Source organism: Grampus griseus (assembly GCF_964374135.1).
Source record: "Grampus griseus genome assembly, chromosome: 6".
Lineage (NCBI taxonomy): Eukaryota > Metazoa > Chordata > Mammalia > Artiodactyla > Delphinidae > Grampus > Grampus griseus.
The window spans coordinates 112,859,532-112,881,020 of NC_139000.1; the positions used below are offsets into that span (position 1 = coordinate 112,859,532).

The following is a 21,489-nucleotide window of genomic DNA, read 5'->3' on the forward strand; positions in this document are numbered from 1 at the left end:
TAGGGGTGTTTTTTTTTTTTTTGTATAAGGGTTCTTTTTTTAAAAAAAATTATTGGAGTATAGATTTACAATGTTGTGTAAGTTTCAGGTGTACAGCAAAGTGAATGAGTTATACATATAAATATATCCACTCTTTTAAAGATTCTTTTCCCATATAGGTCATTACAGTGTATGGAGTAGAGTTCCCTGTGCTATACAGTAGGTCCTTATTAGTTACCTATTTTATATATAGTAGTGTGTATATGTCAATGCCAATCTCCCAATTTATCCACACCCCATTTCCCCCCCTTTTCTCCACACAAATCCTAGGTTTGTTTTCTACATCTGTGACTGTTTCTGTTTTGTAAATCAGTTCATTTGTACCGTTTTTTTTCTCCCGCTGAAGCTGTGTTTGGTGCTGGGATCAACATTAACTTCCCAACTTTTGAAGTTGCAGGTTTCAGGGGCAGACTATGGGGTAAAACTAGGTTAGGTACATTAAAGGGGGTGGAGCTGATATAAACCCTGGTCAGAGAGATACAGGGATCAGCTGATTGATTTAAAGCCCAATCACATGACTTAAAGGGTGGTTGAGTGGAGGGAGCCCTAAAATGTTTCTTTTCTTTCTCTGGCCAAGGACATCATATTATAACTTTGGAATTTTTATGACCTACAAAACGAGAGCTGTTTCTATTTGGAAACAAAAAGAAAAATACAGTATTTCAGTTTCGTTCTTGAAACAAACTTCTCATGGTTAACATGTACTGATTAAAAGATCTTCCTTCTGGAGAGATCCTGAAACTCTGTAGGTGACTTTATTGTGATTACAAAAAGAAGGGGAATGTAATCAGGCTGGAAGGTGCCCAAGGCCAGTGCAGCCAGCTGGGGAGCGGGGTGCAGGAGGAAGGATTCAAAACTGCAGTTAGAGAGGACAGCCACTAGAGGGTGACAGAGCACCGGCGTCGTGCACATGCAGCTCCCAGTTTGGACCTCCAGAATGTGAGATGGGGTTGCTCTAACCTTAGGGAGGTGCCTGGACAGGAGGGGTTGGTTGCTGTGCGCCTGTGACTGGCCCAGTTGGCTCTCTTCTCGGAGGGACACAGGTTGGCTAACTATATCCTATCCGGAAGTTACAGACAGATCGAGGGGCACAGTGGCCAGACAACCTGGCAGGCTGTCTGTGCTCTGACTGCATTTTCTCTCACCAGAGGCAGGACTGTGGGCAGAGAAATATTTTGCTTGACTCTTGGTCTTCAAGCTGTAGGCCTCCGTGAATGCTGGCATCTGGAAAACAGAGCGGGTGGTTGTGAACCTGGAGTGTGTAAAACCAGTGGTATTCTGGAGGGCAGGCTGTGCTCCTCTCTGTGCCTTTCTGTCCAGAGTTCTCCCCAAACTTCTTTCTTCCCTGAGTCTCTTCTACCTGTCTGCACTCCGGTAACCTGAGCCATGAGTGATCACAGCCTGTATGCCCAAGAGACATCACATGGTGTTTGTCTTTCTCTGTCTGGCTGACTGCATGCACTATGACCGTCTCTAGGTCCACCCATGTTGTCTCAAATGGCATTATTTCATTCTTCTTTATGGCTGAGTAATATTCCATTGTATGTATGTGCCACATCTTCTTTATCCATTCATCTGTCGATGGACACTTAGGTTGCTTCCATGTCCTGGCTATTGTAAATAGTGCTGCAATGAACATTGGGTTCATGTGTCTTTCCGAATTATGGTTTTCTCCGGATATATGCCCAGGAGTGAGTTAGCTAGAGTGTATGATAGTTCTGTATGTAGTTAAAAAAAAAATTTTATTGGAGTATAGTTGATTTACAGTGTTGTGTAAGTTTCAGGTGTAGAGCAAAGTGAATCAGTTATACATATACCCACTCTTAGTTCTTTTAGATTCTTTTCCCATATAGGTCATTACAGAGTATTGAGTAGAGGTCCCTGTGCTATACGGTAGGTCTTTACTAGTTATTTTATATACAGTCGTGTGTATATGTCAATCCCAATCTCCTAATTTATCCGTGTCCCCTCCCATCCCCTGGTAACCATAAGTTTGTTTTCTACATCCGTGACTCTATTTCTGTTTTGTAAATGAGTTCATTTGTAATTTTTTTTAAGGTTCCACATATAAACAATATCATATGATATTTGTCTTTCTGTGTCTGACTTCACACAGTATAACTATCTCTAGGTCCACCCATGTTGTTGCAAATGGCACTGTTTTGTTCTTTTTTATGGCTAACATTCCATTGTATGTGTGTGTGTATATACACATACACACACATATAAACACCACATCTTCTTTATCCATTCATCTGTCAGTGGGCATTTAGGTTGCTTCCATGTCTTGACTATTGTAAACAGTGCTACAGTGAACATTGGGGTGCATGTATCATTCTGAATTATGGTTTTCTCCAGGTATATGCCCAGGAGTGGGATTGCTGGGTCATATGGTAGTTCTATTTTTAGTTGTTTAAGGAACCTCTATACTGTTCTCCATAGTGGCTGTACCAGTTGACATTCCCACCAACAGCATAGGAGGGTTACCTTTTCTCCACACCTGCTCCAGCATTTATTGTTTTTACATTTTTTGATGCTGGCCACTCTGACCAGTATGAGGGAATACCTCATTGTAGTTTTGATTTGCATTTCTCTAATAATTAGTGATTTTGAGCATCTTTTCATGTACCTCTTGGCCATCTGTATGTCTCTTTGGAGAAATGTCTATTCAGGTCTTCTGTCCATTTTTTGATTGGGTTGTTTGATTTTTTGATATTGAGCTGCATAAGTTTGTATATTTTGGAGATTAATCCCTTGTCGGTTGCATTGTTGGCAAATATTTTCTCCCAGTCCATAGGTTGTCTTTTCGTTTTGTTTATCGTTTCCTTTGCTATGCAATAGTTTTTAAGTTTAATTAAGTTCCATTTGTTTACTGTTTTTATTTTCAGTACTCTAGGAAGTGGATCAAAAAAGATCTTGCTGGGGCTTCCCTGGTGGCACAGTGGTTGAGAGTCCACCTGCTGATGCAGGGGACACGGGTTCGTGCTCTGGTCTGGGAGGATCCCACATGTCGCGGAGCGGCTGGGCCCCTGAGCCATGGCCGCTGAGCCTGCGTGTCCGGAGCCTGTGCTCCGCAGCGGGAGAGGCCACAATAGTGAGAGGCCCGTGTACTTCAAAAAAAAAAAAAAAAATCTTGCTGTGTTTTATGTTAAAGAGTGTTCTGCCTATGTTTTTTCCTAAGAGTTTTATAGTGTCTGGCCTTACATTTATATCTTTAATCCATTTTGAGTTTATTTTTGTGTATGGTGTTAGGGAGTGTTGTAATTTCATTCTTTTACATGTAGCTGTCCACTTTTCCCAGCACCGCTTATTGAAGAGGCTGTGTTTTCCCAATTGTATATTCTTGCCTTGTTCATCATAGATTAATTGACCATATGTATGTGGGTGTATCACTGGACTTTCTATCCTCTTCCACTGATCTGTATGTCAGTCTTTGTGACAGTACCATACTGTTCTGATTACTTGAGATTTGTAGTACAAAGTCAGGTAGTCTGATTCCTCCAGCTCTGTTTTTCTTTCTCAAGATTCCTTTGGCTATTTCAGGTCTTCTGTGTCTCCATAGAAATTATAAATTTTTTTTGTTCTAATTGTTTAAGAAATATCATAGGGATTGCATTGAATCTGTAGATTGCTTTGGGTAGTATAGTCACTTTCACAATATTGATTCTTCCAATCCAAAAATGTGGTATATCTCTCCATTTGTTTGTGTTGTCTCTGATTTCTTTCATCAGTGTCTTATAGTTTTCTGAGTACAGGTCTTTTGCTTTCTTAGGTAGGTTTATTCTTAGGTATTTTATTCTTTTTGTTGCGATGGTCAGTGGGATTTTTCCCTTAATTTCTCCTTTTGATCTTTTGTTGTTAGTGTATAGGAATGCAAGAGATTTCTGTGTATTATTTTTGTATCCTGCAACTTTACCAAATTCACTGATGAGCTCCAGTAGTTTTCTGGTAATATATTTAGGATTTTCTATGTGTAGTATCATGTCACCTGCAAACAGTGACTTTTCCAATTTGTATTCCTTTTATTTCTTTTTCTTCTAATTGCCATGGCTAGGACTTCCAAAACTATGTTGAATAATAGTGGTGAGAGTGGACATCCTTGTCTTGTTCCTGATCTTAGAGGAAATGCTTTCAGTTTTTCACCAGTGAGAATGATGTTTGCTGTGGGATTGTCGTATATGACCTTTACTATATTGAGGTAGGTTCCCTCTATGCCCACTTTCTGGAGAGTTTTTATCATAAGTGGCTGTTGACTTTTGTCAAAAGCCTTTTCTGTGTCTATTGAGATGATGCTTTTTTTGGGGGGGGGTACCAAATTACTTTATTTGAAGGAATGGTACTAAGGAAAGGACTTGTAGATATTCTGGTACAACTTACAGAAAAGGTAAGGTAACCCAAACATGCATGCACTGCCTTGGTGACCAGGGAAGTCACCCCTGTGGCTACGGGAAGCCAGCCTAAGGCTTAGCTCTCATCATCACTGTTTCCCAGGGTGTGCTTGTCCAAGAGATACCGTGCCATGCCAGATGCGGGGGCCCCCATCCTGCGCAAGTTGGCTGCGTGGTCACCCAGTTTTTTAATGGATTTCACCTGCCCATTCAGATAATGAGTCTCAATGCAGTCACACCAATGGGGGTCATTTTTCTCCGTGGCCAGTTGGTGCAGTTCCAGTAGTGACTGAGTCACACTTTTTGCCAAGTGTAGCGCACATTCCACTGCACTCAGCCCATTCTCCCAGTCATCACGGTCTGGCTTCCTGATATCCTGAAGGACGATTCGGCCACCCCGGTGGTTCTGCAGCTTCATCAGTTTCTCAGCATGTTCCCTCTCCTCACAAGATTGGTGAAGAAAGTATTTGGCCAAGTTCTTCAAAGCCACATCATCACGGTCAAAATAGTACGACATGGACAGGTAGACGTAGGAGGCGTAGCGCTCCAGGTTGATCTGGTGGTTGATGGCAGCCTCCTCCGAGTCCTGGTGGTAGTTCTGGTGCATCTGCAAGGGGCATGCGGTCGTCATGGTGGGCGGCTGAGGTGAAACGGTGGCGGTGGCTGCGCGGCGCTGTAACGGCAGCGGGGACCTTGGGGCAGTCGGAGGGTGCTGTGAGGTGGTGGCGAGGGCTGGCTCTGAGCGGCCGGCTGGGGCGGGGGACGAGCGCCGGGTTCCGTCCAAGCACTGTTGAAGCAAGAATCTGCGGCGACTCTCCACGAGGACTGTCGAGATGCTGCTATTTATTATTTTTCGATTTGTTAATATGGTGTATCACATTGATTGATTTTGCATATATTGAAGAATCCTTGCATCCCTGGGATAAATCCCACGTGATCGTGGTGAAAGATCCTTTTAATGTTTTGTTGGATTCTGTTTGCTAGTATTTTGTTGAGGATTTTTGCCTCTATGTTCATCAGTGATATTGGCCTGTAATTTTCTTTTTTTGTGATATCTTTGTCTGGTTTTGGTATCAGGGTGATGATGGTGGCCTTGTAGAATGAGCTTGGGAGTGTTCCTTTCTCTGCAATTTTCTGGAAGAGTTTGAGGATGGGTGTTAGCTCTTCTCTAAATGTTGGATTGAATTCACCTGTGAAGCCTTCTGGTCCTGGACTTTTGTTGGAAGGTTTAAAATCACAGTGGGTGGCAGCCACACCTGGCTGCTACTCCTGTGCCCACTCCTTTCTTCCAGACACAGGTGAACTGGGACAGGGCCCCCCTCTGGAGAGGGCTGCAGTCGGCCCCCAGGTGTGTGTTTAATTAGAAGCCTGCCCCTTATGCCATAGCTCTGAAGACAACTGCCCTGTGTCACAGAGAGACTGGGGTGCTTCAGCGTGCTGCCTGTGTGCTCTGCCCCGGGGGATAGCAGGGTAAGAACTGTTTCTCCGTTACAGACTTATGGGACTCGCAAATGTAAGCCCCCCTGGCCGGCAGAGCTAGGCCATTCAGGTGTCCCCTGGGGCCCAGGCCAGTGCACGGACCCCTTTACGGGAGCTAGTGGCAATCTGGAGGCAGAGGGATGGCGTGAAGACAGTGCCTGCCCTTGGGGGTTTCTAGAGAGCACTCGGGTTGGCCTGACACGTGCCCAGCTAGATGTCTGTCCCTCAGGCTGAACGTAAGCAAAGAAGCCTCTTTCACAGAAGGTCTGGGCGCTTTTCAGTCGGCGGCCTCTGTGCTGGCCCAGTCCATGCAGCCCTGGAAGAAGCATCTCCCAGTGCCCCGCAGCCTTGTCTCATGGACAGAAGCCCCGTTGGCTTTCAAAGCTACACGTCTTGGGGGCTGGTCCCAGAGGCAGGCCTTAAAAGTTGGGGTCCTGGTGAGAGGTTCAAACCCTTCACTCCCCAGGGAAAGCTTGGGGTTGAGTTCCCTCCTCAATGTGGGTCACTGTGCCGGGCAGTGGGGGTCACAGTGAGGCTTTGCCTCAGCCCTCCTGTTGTGACGTGGGTCTGTTCTCATTCACCAGCGGTTTCTTTCGGAGGAAATGGGTCTGTACGTAGTAGCGGATCTGGTGTGTCTGGGGGAGGAACTCTTGAGCCAGAACCCCGTATACTTAATCCCTAAGAGAGCAGCTATGGTATGTGGTTGCAGGACGCTTTCCCAGGGGATCACAGGATCCACTGTTACTCACAGGCACATGTCCGGTAAACTGCTGAGGCAGGCGGGGTTCTGAGCCGGCTGCCAGCGTCCACCCCCCCCTGGGGTGCACCCCCCTTCTCTCTCACCCATACACAGATCCCAGATCAGATGGTCCCTTAAAAGGCACAGGACTCTCCTTGACCACAGTCAAAGCGTGAGAGGGATTTGTCCCAAGGGGGATTCTCACTGCCGGTTTTGGTGGGGGGGGGGTGACACGGCCTGTAGCAGCCCAGTGCTCCCCGCTGACAGACCACGTGGGACCCCGTCCTACAGCCGCAAGGAGCCCAATTCTGTCCCAGGTGCTTGCGCTCAGGTGAGAATGCACTGCAGCAGACACAGTAGTTCTAGTCTGTACCAGTTTATTAATTACAGCAAGCAATAGAAAATGAAAACGACTGAATATCTGCTTCACAAAATTGCAACTATTATTTGTTAAATATTTATTGATGTTAAATCCACATTACACCAGCACAACAATCCAAAGTGGTAAGATCGTACTTATTTCTTTATAAATACATGAAAGGTGGCAAAATAATGCTACTTAATCCCAAACCCAGCAAATCAGCAAAAAGTCACATTCAGAAAAATTTGGCAAGGAAGAGATGATGTTAAGTCATAATTCTACAGTATAGAAAGGTCCAGGAGAGACTTTGCGCGGTGTCTGAAACCCGACATCAGCAATGCACGTAGGTGTGGTCAGAGACGTGCCACTCTGCACAGAACGTGGGCACCGGAGCTCCGGCCTGGCATTTAAAGCTCGCTTGGTTGGTGCTCTTACAAGGAAGTAGAAAGCTGTCCATGTGAAGCAGTGCAATGGGATATACACGGTGGCACACAGATACAAAAGTACTTAAAAATACTACGTATTGAATGGAGTAACTGAGCTAAGAGTTCAACATTTGTATTATAAATAATGAAAGATAAATGTGTTTTGCATGAGGAATACAGTGTGTTCTCTTCATAGGAAAGTACCATTAAAGACTCAGGTTTTATAATATCAGCCCAAATTTGTTTTTTTCTCCTTTTTAAAGTTTATTGGTTCTGACTTAAAACCGTCAAGTCTGGTCAGAATCCATCCACGCCATCTAGCTGATGCAGAAGCACAGGCATTCAGAAAGCAGTCTTTGCCGAGATGCCTTTACAAACTACTTGGAACCCAGCACCTTCTTAAGGCGAAAGGTCTCGTGGCAGCAGGGAAGTGAATAGTTTCCATCCACCGTATGGCGGTGCCACGGAGAAAATGCATGCCGGCACCCCTGTCTTTGTCTCCCCAAGTAGACTAGCGCCCACATGTCTCTGATCCATGACAATCTCGCAGCTCAGCCCATATTCAACTTGCAGTGCGCACCTCAATCTCCCGCTGCGGCACCAGCTCCGACACTGCAGTGTCCCGAGCACGAGCTTCCCTCCGGCTGACCCTCGAGTTCCTGACTTGGGAATGGCGGTGTTTTGTCGCTTCTATTTTAGGTTAAGTTTGAAGAAAACCAAAGAAAAGCCTGGCCTTTACCGTCTCGTGCTCCGCTGCTTTCGTCTAAGTGAGCACAGTCTGTCTGGTCGTGCTTCCTTTCCCTCTCCTCTCCGCCCCTTCCAGACCCGTCTCCTCCAGATACGACACACCGTGGTCACGTGGGTGGCTGGGATGCCCTCCGTGGAACGGACTGCAATATGCTGCTGCTTTATTCGGAGTACTTCGCACTCTTTTAATATGGTTTGTAAGTAAGCGCCCTACCAAGGTAACAAGAAAAGAAACTACTACACGTGAAGAAAAAAAGGTTAAGAACGAAGGTCTTGGCCTTGTTAGAAAACTCTTGATGTTCACAGAACTGAAGGCAGGTGGCTCCTTGCGCACGGTTTAGTGGAAAGCCGTTCGCGGACGGGCGTTTCCTTGGGCTTCCTGGTGGCACCCTCCTTGTCCCATGCCCCACGTGGGTCCCTGGCTGCATGAGCACACTGCCCTGCAGAGCCCAGGTGGTGTCCCCTGTGGTGCAGCCACCTCCGGGGAGCCCCCCGGCCTCACGCCGGGTGGCAGCACCTACGCTAGGGAAGACACTCGGGACAACACAGGTCATGGTCACCTTTTTTCCGTTAGCACTTTGGCATTTCAGACCCCCTGATTTGCAGCACTTCCCAAAGTTTTAAATTGGCTGATGAATGTGAATTCTCCGTGCAAGGTGTGCATTCCTATCAATCAGCATCGCGTACGCAGCCTCTACGTCTGGTTTACCAGGAAGAAAAGTAGGATTTTGGTGTCCTTTTGTTTCTTAGAGCCAAAGGTATGTTTCTGCCTTTTACGTCCCGTGACAGAGGAGGGTGTGGGTCAAGGCAGCGGTGGTTTCAGCGTCTGGGCTCCGTGGAGAGCGCCAGATCACAGGTCCTCGCTCTCCACCAGGCCGGGGCTCAGCATCAGGTGGGACGGGCTGGCCTCGGGCTGGAACGCGGCCCTGATGTCGAGTCCCTGGTCCGAGAGCGCGGCGTAGCGGCTGGCCGAGGGCCGCACCCGCTTCGGCTTGGCGCTTGGCGGCGGCTGCTGCCACTGGGCTGCAAGACACAACACGGAACTCAGAATCTAACCAGGCAGCATGGCTCTGTGTGTACCAGGCACGTGTTCTTTGCAAAAGACCTAAGAAGTCCTAAAGTGTACGGGTGGTCCTGCAGTCTACTCACATGTTGCAGATTTACTGCCTACACAGGGTGGTGGCACTACAGCAGCTCGGGAGCAGAGACAGCGTGTAGTTTATCTCGATAGTCAGTACTCACTGCAGCTCGGGGAGTCCTTTGAAAGGGCTGCTACACTTCCTGATTCTCACTTTGAAAAAAAACTTCAAAGCTCAAAATGGATAAATGCCACAGTAATGACAGTCATCAGGTATTCTGGATGGGTGTTCTAACACAAATTGTTTGAAAGGAACCGGGTGATAGGGAAGGTTGAGGTCAGTCATTTCTTAGGTGTGAAATCAGTTCTGAATTTTTCCTAGTGGTTTTCTTGTCACTAGATCACATAATGCTACTGGGCTAGTTTGTAAACTGAGAACTTTTTTCTTTCAATCTGGGATGCATGTACACAAATACACGTACACAAACACTCACAAACCTACTGCTGAACTGCTTAGGATATATTAACACAAAGCACTGAGCCACAGAAAGTACGCATTCCAGGTTCAATGGGCCACACGTTTAGAGTGAATTAAGATGCTGTGACAGGATCATAGTAGCTTAGGGAGAAATGTTAAAAGGCAGTCATTTGCACAAGGCAGTAAGAAAATGTGAAAAATCTGTGCTTATGCCTTTGCCTGGTGTTAACCCCTAGGGGTGCTGGGTAAGAAAGCCACAGCTGGGTAGCCGACGCCAGAGAAATCCACATGCACGTTTTGCTAAAAACGCAAAGTTTCTGAGTGATACTTGGGCACTGTTCTTCTGGCGAGGTTCACTATTAATGTTGAGAAACTATAAATAGAAAGAGAAAGAGCAGTGTGAAATTTCTGGCAAATAAAGCGCTAGAGTTGTTGATCAGATCAGAGTAACGTGACTAGGTGTGCTGACGCCCGCCTTGTCGTAACGGAAGGAACCAATAACGCATCGAGGCAAGGGGGAGGGGTACTCACTGTAGACGTCCAGCCGGGCCGTGCAGGACACGATCCCGGCCTCGTTCTTGGCCGACACCGTGTACCAGCCAGCATCGTCCTTGGTGGCTCCCTGGATGAGTAGACACACGTAGCCGTAGTTGTCCTGGTGCAGGCTGCAAAAGACAGACATGGCCATAGGGCTCGAAATGTTTCAGGACACGAAGCATCGCTTCTCATTAGCTCACGAGAAACAGAACTGTGCAAGCAGCGGATAACAGGGTCCTCCTAATTCTGCAGAGGCCGCCAGCCCGTGACAGCTAATGAGAGAGCGGAGAGGCCGGGAGGCTGAAGGAAGCCGAGCACTTAATTCCCAGGGGGAGCATCTGCCCCCGCAAAGCACTGCCTGCGTTAGGCGGGGAGCCGCTGCACCACACAGCAGGGCAGCCGCCTCCGCAAAGCGCAGGCGTGCGGGGGCAGGGGCTGGCCCGGGGGCGGCGCACACAGGCACGTGCTGTGCACCTTCCTTTGGGACCATCAGGACCCCTGCGGGTGGGGGGCGGCCCCGTGGGCTCTCACCTCACGCGGTCCGTGCTGTGAGTGAGCGACTCGTTTTCCTTCTTCCAAAATATCTGCGGCGGCGGCACCCCGGACACCCGGCATTCCAGCCGAACCGGGTACCCGTCTGCCACCCCCGTGTTCTGCAGCTTCTCGAGGAACACGGGGGGCTTGTGCGCTTCCTTAGCTGCAAAGACACGAGACGGATTACCTACCCGTGACGGGCGCAAAAGGTACCACAAAAGAACGCAGGTGCTTTCAGCAATCCCGCTCAACCTTGCTGACGTCGTTTTCCCCTTCAGGTGGCAGGATGCTTGTCCTCTCTCCAAGTTATCCCTCCTCCACCAAGAGCGGTTCCTACCCTTCATTCCACGCCTTTCTCTCCTCTGTCAGTTCAAGTCTGACAGGCCCGCACCTGCTCCCCAGAGCGCCTGCCTGCGTGCTCTCGCGGCGGGGGGCGGGACCTCCGTCAGGCTGGTGACTGATGAGGGTCCCTGCCTCAGCCCACCGCTGCCATCTAGCGGCGCTGATCCCCTAGATTCCCGCCCTGCTGGCCGAGACACTGAGATTTCTAGGTCCTGGCTTAAGAGAGACATACCACAGGCTACAAAGGGGGAAACGAGGAGAGGCAGCTTTAACTAGTTACCTCAACACTAGGAACGTACATTCTATACAAGTTCCAATTTGTATTTCTTTGAAGAAAGCTATGAAAACGACGACTATTACCCAGTCTGGACAAATCAGAACTGTTAGTAACACTCTCAGTGTTCCCTTGGATCTGCGGTGGGAACAGTCCCAGAGGAAGAGGAAGCCTCAGCTACCATCATCCTAGCTGCCAACAATGAGTCTGACGGTGCGGCCTTCTGCACTCCCTCCTCTGTGACAAATAACAGCAAAGCAAAGGTGAACGTTCTACCTGAAAGTTTTAAAAACCTAAGGCCCTCTATGACCTCGAATTATGCAGAGGGTTAATTTTTATTGGACCTTTTGTGGTTACTTGACCTGGGCCACTCTGGGAAGAGAGCTCACTCGGTGCTCTTCCTGGGTCCCAGTTTTCAAAAGAGCGTAACTGTGTGAGACGGGCCTTTAGGTCGCAGCGACCCTCCACAGTAGGCATCACAGCTACCTCTGGAGCTTGGCTAGGCAGGCTCGTGGGGACGCAGAGCTTCACAGGATTTCGTCCTTGTGCCACGACTTAGTCCTTCAACTCTGAGCATCATGGCCCCCTTTTCCGTTTGGGGACACTCAGCTGCAGAGACGGACCTGCCAGAGGACACAGCCAGAAAACGAGAGCTGGGCTGGGAGCCGAGCCCCGACTTCCTCCGGAAGTGCCGACGGGGACACCTCCGGCGTGGGGACAGGTACGGTCGGCGGGGGGACCCCAACAGTTGAGTTTTGAGGAGGGCGGGCTGGAGGAAGGAGTGAAACTGAAGCGGGTCTGACACACAGGCCGCACGCTGCCCATGTTTTTGTGCGAACACGTCTGGGTGTTTGTTGTCACGAAAATCCCTAGCCCGGACTGTAGCCGGGCCGCCCGCTGCGTCCTCGCTGCTGCTGTCTCCCCCAGGAGCTCGAAGGCTCCCGGCCCCAGAGGGGCACTGCAGCCTGGCCCCTAGGAAAGTCACTTCCTCTCTCCTAATTCCCACTGGCTGACTGCCTCATGGGGCTGCCGTGAGGACCAACTGAGCGCTTTGCATGCAGTGGTGAGAAATAAACGCTCCGTTCTGCTTTTTTCAGATGAGCACGGAGAACAGGCTCTCTATTCATGCTCAGCTCCTAGGACACTAAACCCTTCCATAAACTCATTTCCCATACCTAAGGGTAAAACTTTATTCTGGTAGGTAAATTTCGTAAAGATACATAGTCAATTAAAAAGCAAACCTGAGTTCAATCTGTCTATGACATGGGGCGTAGATCACAGCGTTTCAAAGTTTTGAATTCTGAAATCACTGCACATGACTTCAAAAGCTAGGTCTACGTGGAGAACTTGCTGCACGAGCACATTCTCCCACGTCGTCTGGTTCCTGGAGGCCAGGCTGCCGCTGCCTTTCCCGTGTGACACTGGGGGCCCAGAAGGGGAATGGCCCAGAAAAACTGCTCAAACCCTCTTCTCTGGCTGCCAGGCTGACGGGGGAAGGGAAGAAAAATAACCATGGCTACAGCGAAGAAAAAGTGATGTTTCTGACTTGCCAGGTCTTAACACGTTGATGATAATGGTCTATTTTTTTCAGCGATTTGATGTACTTTCCACATGGGTTAGTTTGTTTCTACATCTGACGCTCACCCTGGGAGAGGTTCCCGGGACTTACCTGCGACCACGAGTTCCAGGCTGAAGGAGTTATGTCCAGCCCGGTTGGTGGCCATGCACGTGTAGACACCGGCGTCCCGGGCCGTGACGGGCTCGATGATCAGAGAGTGCACCCCGTTCTCTCGCACCAGCATCTTGTGGGTGCTGTCCTGGCGGATGGGCTTGCCGTCCAGCAGCCAGCTGAGATCGGGGGTTGGCAGCCCACTGACCTAAACCGGGAAGAAATGCGAATGAATTCCTCTGCTACGGAAACAGCGAAGTCACGAACACCTAAGACACCAGCACAGACTCCTCCTTCAGGACAACATGAGGCTCTCAGCATCAGGTCACGTTTCTTACTCACTTATTTATTTATTTTTGGCTGCGTTGGGTCTTTGTTGTGGTGCGCGGGCTTCTCAGTGCGATGGCTTCTCTTGTTGCGGAGCACGGGCTCTAGGCGCATGGGCTTCAGTAGTTATGGCACGTGGGCTCAGTAGTTATGGCTCGTGGGCTCTAGAGCACAGGCTCAGTAGTTGTGGTGCACGGGCTTAGTTGCTCTGTGGCATGTGGGATCTTCCTGGACCAGGGCTCGAACCCGTGTCCCCTGCATTGGTGGGCGGATTCTTAACCACTGCACCACCACCAGGGAAGCCCACATTTCTCTTTTGCTTAAAATCTTTGAATAGCTTCTCGGCACACACGGGCTCACTTCTAAACATTTCTTAGAGCAACCCAGAGAAAAGTGAGATGGGGACTAAAAACGTTCGCCATCGTCCTTCCTCACCCAGGTTATAGATGCTGAGGGTGATGTCAGCCCAGGGCTCTGAGCCCTTCCAACCATGACAAGGACGCACACTCAGCTCGCACGGCTCACGACGAAGCCTCTCATCAAGGCTGCTGTAGCTGCGGAGACGTTAGTTAATGCAGCCAAGACACAGGGCTGTTATTATTTTATAATCCTTGAAAGTAATAGGAGACATACGAAATGACCCAGAAAGCAACTCAACAAATTAGCCTCACGACGGAAACGTTAAAAAAAAACCCACCACTCTCCAGACCACGACAGTCGTGCTGACCAGAGGTCAGACAAAAGCACGGTTAATGGCTAATAGCATGGTGTGCAGTGAGGGGAGGGTGGCCACCGTCTGTCAGCTCTTTACTCTAGGGCCCTGCATTCTGAACGGGAAGAAAAGCACCAGTAAGGAAGGCCCTTTCACCCCTACCCCAAATGTACCAGTGGGAAATCACATACGGAAAGATGTCAGTGGGACTGCAAACCAATTCTTTTGAGAATCAGCCAGAGAACTCACAAACTGCACTCGTGCTGTGTGATGCTCACGTATACTGCCCCCAGGATGCCTCACCCCCCCCAACAGACACACACAGCAGAGGCCCAGGGATTTACACAAAACAATTAAATCACTGGCTAAAAGCGGGCCAGGCTCTGCAGCCTCCCATCCGTCCACCTGCCGCCCCGGCGCTCCACGCCTGCTCTACCTGTCGGGCCAGCACAGGTGCATGGAGGAAGGGGGTGGGCTTTCTCGCCTGGGGCTGCACACCTGGCCCTCCTGGCTGGTCAGGTACCGGCGAGGCCGCAGCAGGTTTAGGAGGGAGACGCCGCACGCACTCTGGGCCCACCTGGGCCAGAGCTGCGCGGCCGGGCAGAGGGGAAGGCCGAGTCCTCTCCCTCTGAGGCCAGCAAGGCGAGCCTGACCTCAGGAACTGGGTCACTGTAAGCGGGCCCCAGCCTGGACAGGTGGGCGGCTCTGGCCGCCGTGGGAACAGGGGGAAGCAGAGGAGTTTACTCCCGGAGGCCGAGAGCCGGCCGGGGCAGTCAGTGTCCGGGGAGCGAGTCGGGGGCCCAGCAGCTGCCTTAGCGACTGGCCTGTTCCCATGATTCTTCTTTCCCTCTTAAAGCGTAAATACACTGGAAAAGATTTTCCACATTTGTCCAGGTCTGATCATAACAGTAAAATCAACAGATTACCTTTTGTTTCCAATATTCTTTTAAAGGCAGGCATTTCAAGGACAGCTGTGTCACTCGCAGAAAATAAAGTGCTATGATTTCTTTCTTAAATGTGATCAAAAGTAGAGCCAACAGTATTGTGAACCTCCATGTAGCCATCACCTACATTCACTCTCTTTTGTAATTTTTCATATTTTAAAAATAGACCCCAAACTTTATACTTGCTACTTTATGAAGTATCATTCTAAAAGAACAGATTTTTCTTACATAGTCACAGTTCCCATTTTATACATAAAATTAAAATTAATAGTAATCCCTTGGTATCATCTAATTTTCTCAAAGAAAATTTCCCCTGTGGACTCAAATGTATGTCATTTTACGGGTGGTCTGTATGAATTCTCAGTTACAGACCCCAAATAAATACACACATATAAATATATACACACTGTATATATATAAACTCAATCTGTATACTTATACTGTAAAAAGAATTATGTTGCAAACACTGCACCTGACAAGGAATTAATCTCCAAACAATGCAGCTGACAAGGGATTAATCTCCAAAATGTACAAACAGCTCATGTGGCTCAATAACAAAAAAAACAAAAAACAAACATCAAACAACAACCCAATCAAAAAATGGGCCAAAGCCCTAAACAGACATTTTTCCAAAGGAGACATACACAGGCACATGAAAAGATGCTCCACACTGCTGATTACTAGAGAAATGCAGATCAAAACTACAGTGATGTATCACCTCACACCAGTCAGAATGGCCATCATCAAACAGTTTACAAACAATAAATGCTGGAGAGGGGGTGGAGAAAAGGGAACCCTCCTGCGCTGTTGGTGGGAATGTAAACTGATACAGCCACTATGGAGAACAGTATGGAGGTTCCTTAAAAAACTAAAAATAGAATTAGCATACGACCCAGCAATCCCACTACTGGGCATATACCCAGAGAAAACCATAACTCAAAAAGAGTCATGTACCACAGTGTTCACTGCAGCTCTATTTACAATAGCCAGGACATGGAAGCAACCTAAGTGTCCCTCGACAGATGAATGGATAAAGAAGATGTGGCACATACATACAATGGAATGTGAACCATAAAAAAGAATGAAATAATGCCATTTGCAGCAACATGGATGGACCTGGAGATGATCATACTGAGTGAAGTAAGTCAGACAGAGAAAGACCATATGTGGAATCTAAAAACTGATACAAATGAACTAATTTACAAAACACACAGACTTAGAGAATGAACTTATGGTTACCAGGGGGGAAGGGTGGGGGCAGGGAGGGATGAATTGGGAGACTGGGACTGACATGTACACACTACTATATACGAAACAGATAACCAACAAGAACCTACTGTATTGACCACAGGGAACTCTGCTCAACATTCTGTAATAATCTAAATGGGAAAAGAACTTGGAAAAAGAATAGATACATGCATATACATAACTGAAAAAGGATACATGCATATGCATAACTGAATCACTGCTGTACACCTGAAACTAACAACACAGTTAATCAACTATAGTTCAATATAAAATAAAAATTAAAAAAATTACACTGGAGGGACTTCCCTGGTGGTGCAGTAGTTAAGAACCCACCTGCCAATGCAGGGGACACCGGTTTGATCCCTAGTCTGGGAAGATCTCACATGACAGGGAGCAACTAAGCCCGTGCGCCACAACTACTGAGCCTGCGCTCTAAAGCCCGCGAGCCACAACTACTGAGCCCACGTACCACAACTACTAAGCCCACACGCCTAGGGCCTGTGCTCCAAAATGAGAAGCCACCTTAATGAGAAGCCCATGCACAGCAACGAAAACCCAACGCAGCCAAAAAATAAATTTATATTGAAAAATTATGCTGGAAAGTATTTTATACATTTTTAATACATTTCTACAAGCCCAGAGTTAACCCTCTAAGTGCCTTACATCTTGTGTTCTGCAATTCCAGAGACAACCAGCAGAGAGAGCCCAAATTACTTTTTTAAAAGCGTATTCATATTTCAGAGCTAAAATTTAAATTTAAGGTCAATAAATAATGGGGCAAAAACACAAAACAATCAAAAAATTTCAGACCAGTGATTCCTACACATTTTTGGCCTCGAGGTCCTCTGGGAAGCTGATGGCAGGTGTACCACATACAACCTCCTGTGTAATTTCAGGCCCACACACCTGATGAGACCTGCTCACCCCAGGACCTGGTTAAGAAGCCCTATTGTTGACGGAATGAAGGTGCTGCTTGGATGTCTCTTAGAAACAGGAAATGGGAGGCCTGAGATAGTAGGTGTGTGGATACAAAATTTGTATGAAAACAGAGTAAATATAAGTAAGATCAGGACAGAGAACAGATCCAACACAGTCATTACTTCAACAAAAAGGGCGACTCTGAGGGATAAAACCTCCCAGTTCACTTTCTGGAGTATGGCACACAGGGTTCTAGGTAAAGGACATATTCAACAAAAACTTAAAAATCAAGGAAAAGAATGATTTGAAATGTATGTAAATATTAGTATGTTCCACTCATTTTCTCTCCTCTTCTGCTAGGAAACATTTTAAAGATGTATACTTTACATAATTTCCCCAAAAGGAACTAAAGGGAAGCGGTATTGCAGGGAGAAGGGAGGCACCCAAGCCCCTCACCTTACAGTCCATCCTGCAGAGCCTGCCCTCCTGGACCGTCAGGTCCCCGGGAGCCTGCAGGAAGTGCGGTCGGAAGAATCGCTCCTGAATCGGTTCACCTTCGTCGGCACTGTCCCTGGATCTCGAACGAGACCTTCGGACGAGAGAGAAAACCAACAGATGGAAAGAAAGATGGGGGAGGGGAGGGAGAACGCCACAAAGATAGACAATATAGATAGATGGAAAGAAAGATGGGGGCAGAGAGAGAGGGAGGGAGAATGCCACACAGATACACACAGAGGGAAAGATGGGGGAGGGGAGGGAGAATGCCACAAATATAGTTAAATAGATGGAAAGAAAGATGGGGGCAGAGAAAGAGGGAGAATGACACATAGATAAATACAGACAGATGGAAAGAAAGGGGGGAGGAGGAGGAAGGAGAACGACACACAAATGATAGGTAATATAAATAGACGGTAGGTATTGTCAGGTTCTTAGTTCTCTCTTCTCTGTAATACATGGGGCAATAATACAATTTCCTTACCTGCTCACCTAGCTCCTAATCCCAGGGTTCATACCATAAAGACAGTAAAACAAAATCTTGTTTCGTTTGGAAGTTTATTATACATTTAATAATCTGCTAATTGCAGACTTCAAATAATCTGCTATCCTAACCCTTACAGCTAGCATAAATCGTGAAAGGGGAAAATGGGGAACTAACAGTAACCTATTTTTTCCTGAATAAATATTTTTAAAGCTGTATGAGAAGCAGCAGCAGCTGTTGCTCATTTATTACCAAATATTTTTCAACAGAAATCAGGACAGCTTCCACTGTGATTGTAAACTTGCAGGAAATTAAAAGTTCTTATTATTTAAAAAGCATGAATATCATTCTAATAAAAATTTCTTTTCATATTAACCAGAAAAACAAATCACATTTTAGGCAGGTTTTCTTCTGTATCCGTTAACCATATGCCTAAAGCAGTAATTCTTATTCCTTTTTTTGGCTGTAACATAAAATTGTGCACATCTCGAGATTTTGTGCACCTTTCTTGGTTTTGCGGATGCTGCCAGAGCCGCCTTTAAGAGCAGTATGATTTAAAGTGACTGCAGGGAAGACTTAGGAGTGAGGTGTTGAAACTAACCCTGCCGGAGATCACTGGGAGGTAAGTTAAGAAACACTTCAGTAGCAGAAGTAGGAGCAAAGCAAATGAAAAATTAGTAGAATACGCTAGCAATCACCAGCCTTCACCCACCAGGTCTCATTTACGAGCACAATGCCCTTTCAGGAGTCAGTGGCCCACAAACGGCTGAAAGGCACGGAAGGCCCCGAGTGAAGCCGGAGAGAACGGACCTGCTGCAGCTGTGCTGACAGGCGCGGGGGCAGGTGATGCTGTGCGCCAAGTCCCGCCCCAAGAAGCCTGAATCAAACCTGCGAGTGCCGAGGCCGGAGCTACCTCCCAAACGCCGGCACAAGCCCGCGTGGGGCGTGAGCCCGCCCGCTGCTGCTTGCCGTGTCCTGCTCCTCCGGTGCCCTCACTGGCATGTCCTCCCCTGTGCTAGGCCCAGGGGCCGGATGGCCCAGTCACCGGCCCCATCTGTAGCCACGTGTGTCACTGAGAACCACAGCCCCGCTGCCCATCCTCACGTGCACTCGCTCGGGGCCACGGGGCAAGTCTGACCTACGAGGCTAGGATCTGAGACAAGCTTGTGACCTAAGCGACCGGACAAGGAACCTTCGCACACGAGCCGATCTTAGGAAACCCAGGGGGCAGCCCACGTGATGCTGGTGAGGAAAGCGTGGCTAGAACCTGGGTGCCACCGACCAGCGTGTCCGTGGTGACGTGGCTGCCGCCCGCCCTCACGCGGCACGTGTCGGAGGGCGCCAGGCCCAGCTGGTACGTCCTCCACCCCGCCCCCAGCTAGAAAGGAGGCACACGCCACCACGCTTCCTGCTGTGGCCCCATCCTGTCCCCCAAGTACGTTCTCTCCTGTGGTGTCCCCGAGATGCTGGCAGCGCTGGGTTATAGTGACAGTGAGCAGCAGCGCCCGGGAAAGGACGCGAGAGATACCTTCTGCCGTGAGGCTGGCCGGCGGGCGAGCGGGGGCTGCGGCCTCTCTGGTTCACGGCCTGCACCATCAGCCGTCCCGTGCAGCTGACGCGGCCCTGCGGGGACAGAGGGGACCGACGGTTAGCGGCCAGCGCCCCAGCACCGCCCCCGTCACCGCCACGGCTGCCCTGGTCTCCACAGGGCGCTCTTCCCCGCAGACCAGCGCGCCGCACCAGCGGGACCCCAGCCTGTCTCTGAAACACGCCCCCCGGGACGTCTTGTGATGATGCCACTTTCAAGGCTACATACCTACTGTGTGGAGCTAACTCTGAAATCAAACCAGATCATTTCAGTCTTCTTTTTAGTTCTTAAATGTTCGTGGTATCCCTTCCCAAAACCGCACATTGAAAGGGCGGCCGGCATGAAAAAATAAGCCTTACGTAACAAGCATGCCTGGGGCGACAAGGAGCATGACGACTATGGGACACCCTGTCCCCATAAAGTGACAAATTTGAGCTTTTAAAACCAGGAGCAGTTAATGCCTGAACCCATGAGGGTCACATGATAAGGGCCTATTCTAATAATGAAAAGCTGTATTTCATAATCTTTAAAAAAATTTTTTTATTTGAAGTATAAAGTCTACAGCCACCCCACCCTGAACACACCTGATCTTGTCTGAAGTATAGTTCACTTAACAATATTATATTAGTTTCAGGTGTAAAACACAGTGAGTCGATAGTTTTACAGATTATACCCCATATAAAGTTATGGTAACACCTGGCTACATGCGCTGTCTTCTCCCTCAAATTTGTCAACTGGGAATCGGGTAAGTGCTGTCTCGGGACACACAGCAACACTTAGAGGGGCCGGGCGACAGGAATCAATGCCCTGCCACTTCGCCTTCTGGTCTGGACTTATCTCTCCCTACGTCCAGCAGAGCAGCAAAGCAGATGGTCTCCTCTGCTCGCTCCTTGCAGGGCCCCGGAGGACGAGCAGGAGGACACCTAAACCCTGACGATGACCGAGAAGGAGTACGCAGGGCAGGAACATGAGACGCAGACTGATTTTTCACCCTCGTCCTTGGTGAGTTCTATAGCTCCAGGCTGAAGGGAGCGCTTAGAGTCAAAGTAAAGTTGACCCCTGACCCCCACTGTCACTGCAGGTGGCCAAACAGGTGACCAAAGCAGAGGGGTTCTGTGGGTCCTGAACCGCCTTCTGAGTCCCCCCCTTGAGAGGACGCTGGTGGGGACACGGAGGGGGACCCCACGGCAGGATGGAGGGAGGGGCCCTCGGGGTCTCCCCAAAGCCTGGACCTCTTCAGGCCATAGTCACCAGGAAAGGCAAAGACACAGTACCGGTGCAGACGGGAGGGTTAGGAAGGACCCAGGAACTGTTGTAAACACACAAACTCAAGCGGTCTTGTACCGCGGGACACGCACCTTCCTCCATTGAGGCCACAAGCGCTGCCTTTCCCGAAAATGTCCAAGTATAATGAAGTATATAACTTTATGAGGGGAGTTATTTCCAACTTAGATCAACTGTATCTGAAGTTCAGGCCACACGATATGAATTCTCTCACGCTGATCTTACAAACACTTGGGATTCCCTAAAGTAGCTTGAAATCTGTACACCAATTCCATCGAACCCCTCCTGGTCTGTACTTGCTACAGAAAATCTAGATATAACTTGCTTAGAAGAGCCCGTTATAAATTACACAGCTGATGTGTCATCACGGCTGGGACACAGAAGACCCATGATTCCTTT

General features: G+C 48.5%; 2 protein-coding genes across 4 annotated transcripts in view; both read right to left on the reverse strand.

Moving 5' to 3' along the window:
- Positions 1-4,345: 4,345 nt before the first annotated feature.
- Positions 4,346-5,242, reverse strand: LOC309824278 (ferritin heavy chain-like). Its single transcript, XM_082657033.1, has one exon. It carries the CDS (start codon positions 5,056-5,058, stop codon positions 4,504-4,506), a length of 555 nt encoding a protein of 184 aa, XP_082513159.1. The 5' UTR covers positions 5,059-5,242; the 3' UTR covers positions 4,346-4,503.
- A 1,763-nt stretch (positions 5,243-7,005) lies between these two features.
- Positions 7,006-21,489, reverse strand: part of PALLD (palladin, cytoskeletal associated protein) — a 400,580-nt gene continuing 386,096 nt past the window's right edge. For 2 of the 3 annotated variants that reach the window (XM_082656727.1, XM_082656729.1), the window contains 6 exons: positions 19,747-19,841; positions 17,696-17,828; positions 13,091-13,298; positions 10,803-10,968; positions 10,266-10,399; positions 7,006-9,201 (listed from right to left, as the gene is read on the reverse strand). In XM_082656727.1, coding sequence (XP_082512853.1) covers positions 9,029-9,201; positions 10,266-10,399; positions 10,803-10,968; positions 13,091-13,298; positions 17,696-17,828; positions 19,747-19,841 — 909 coding nt within the window. In that variant the 3' untranslated portion in view covers positions 7,006-9,028. Of the gene's footprint in view, positions 9,202-10,062; positions 10,108-10,265; positions 10,400-10,802; positions 10,969-13,090; positions 13,299-17,695; positions 17,829-19,746; positions 19,842-21,489 lie in introns of all 3 variants that reach the window. The other variant, XM_082656728.1, reaches the window with a different exon arrangement.

Excerpts from the sequence above, each read along its gene's own strand:
- LOC309824278 (XM_082657033.1), bottom strand. The coding sequence starts at position 5,058 with ATGACGACCGCATGCCCCTTGCAGATGCACCAGAACTACCACCAGGAC.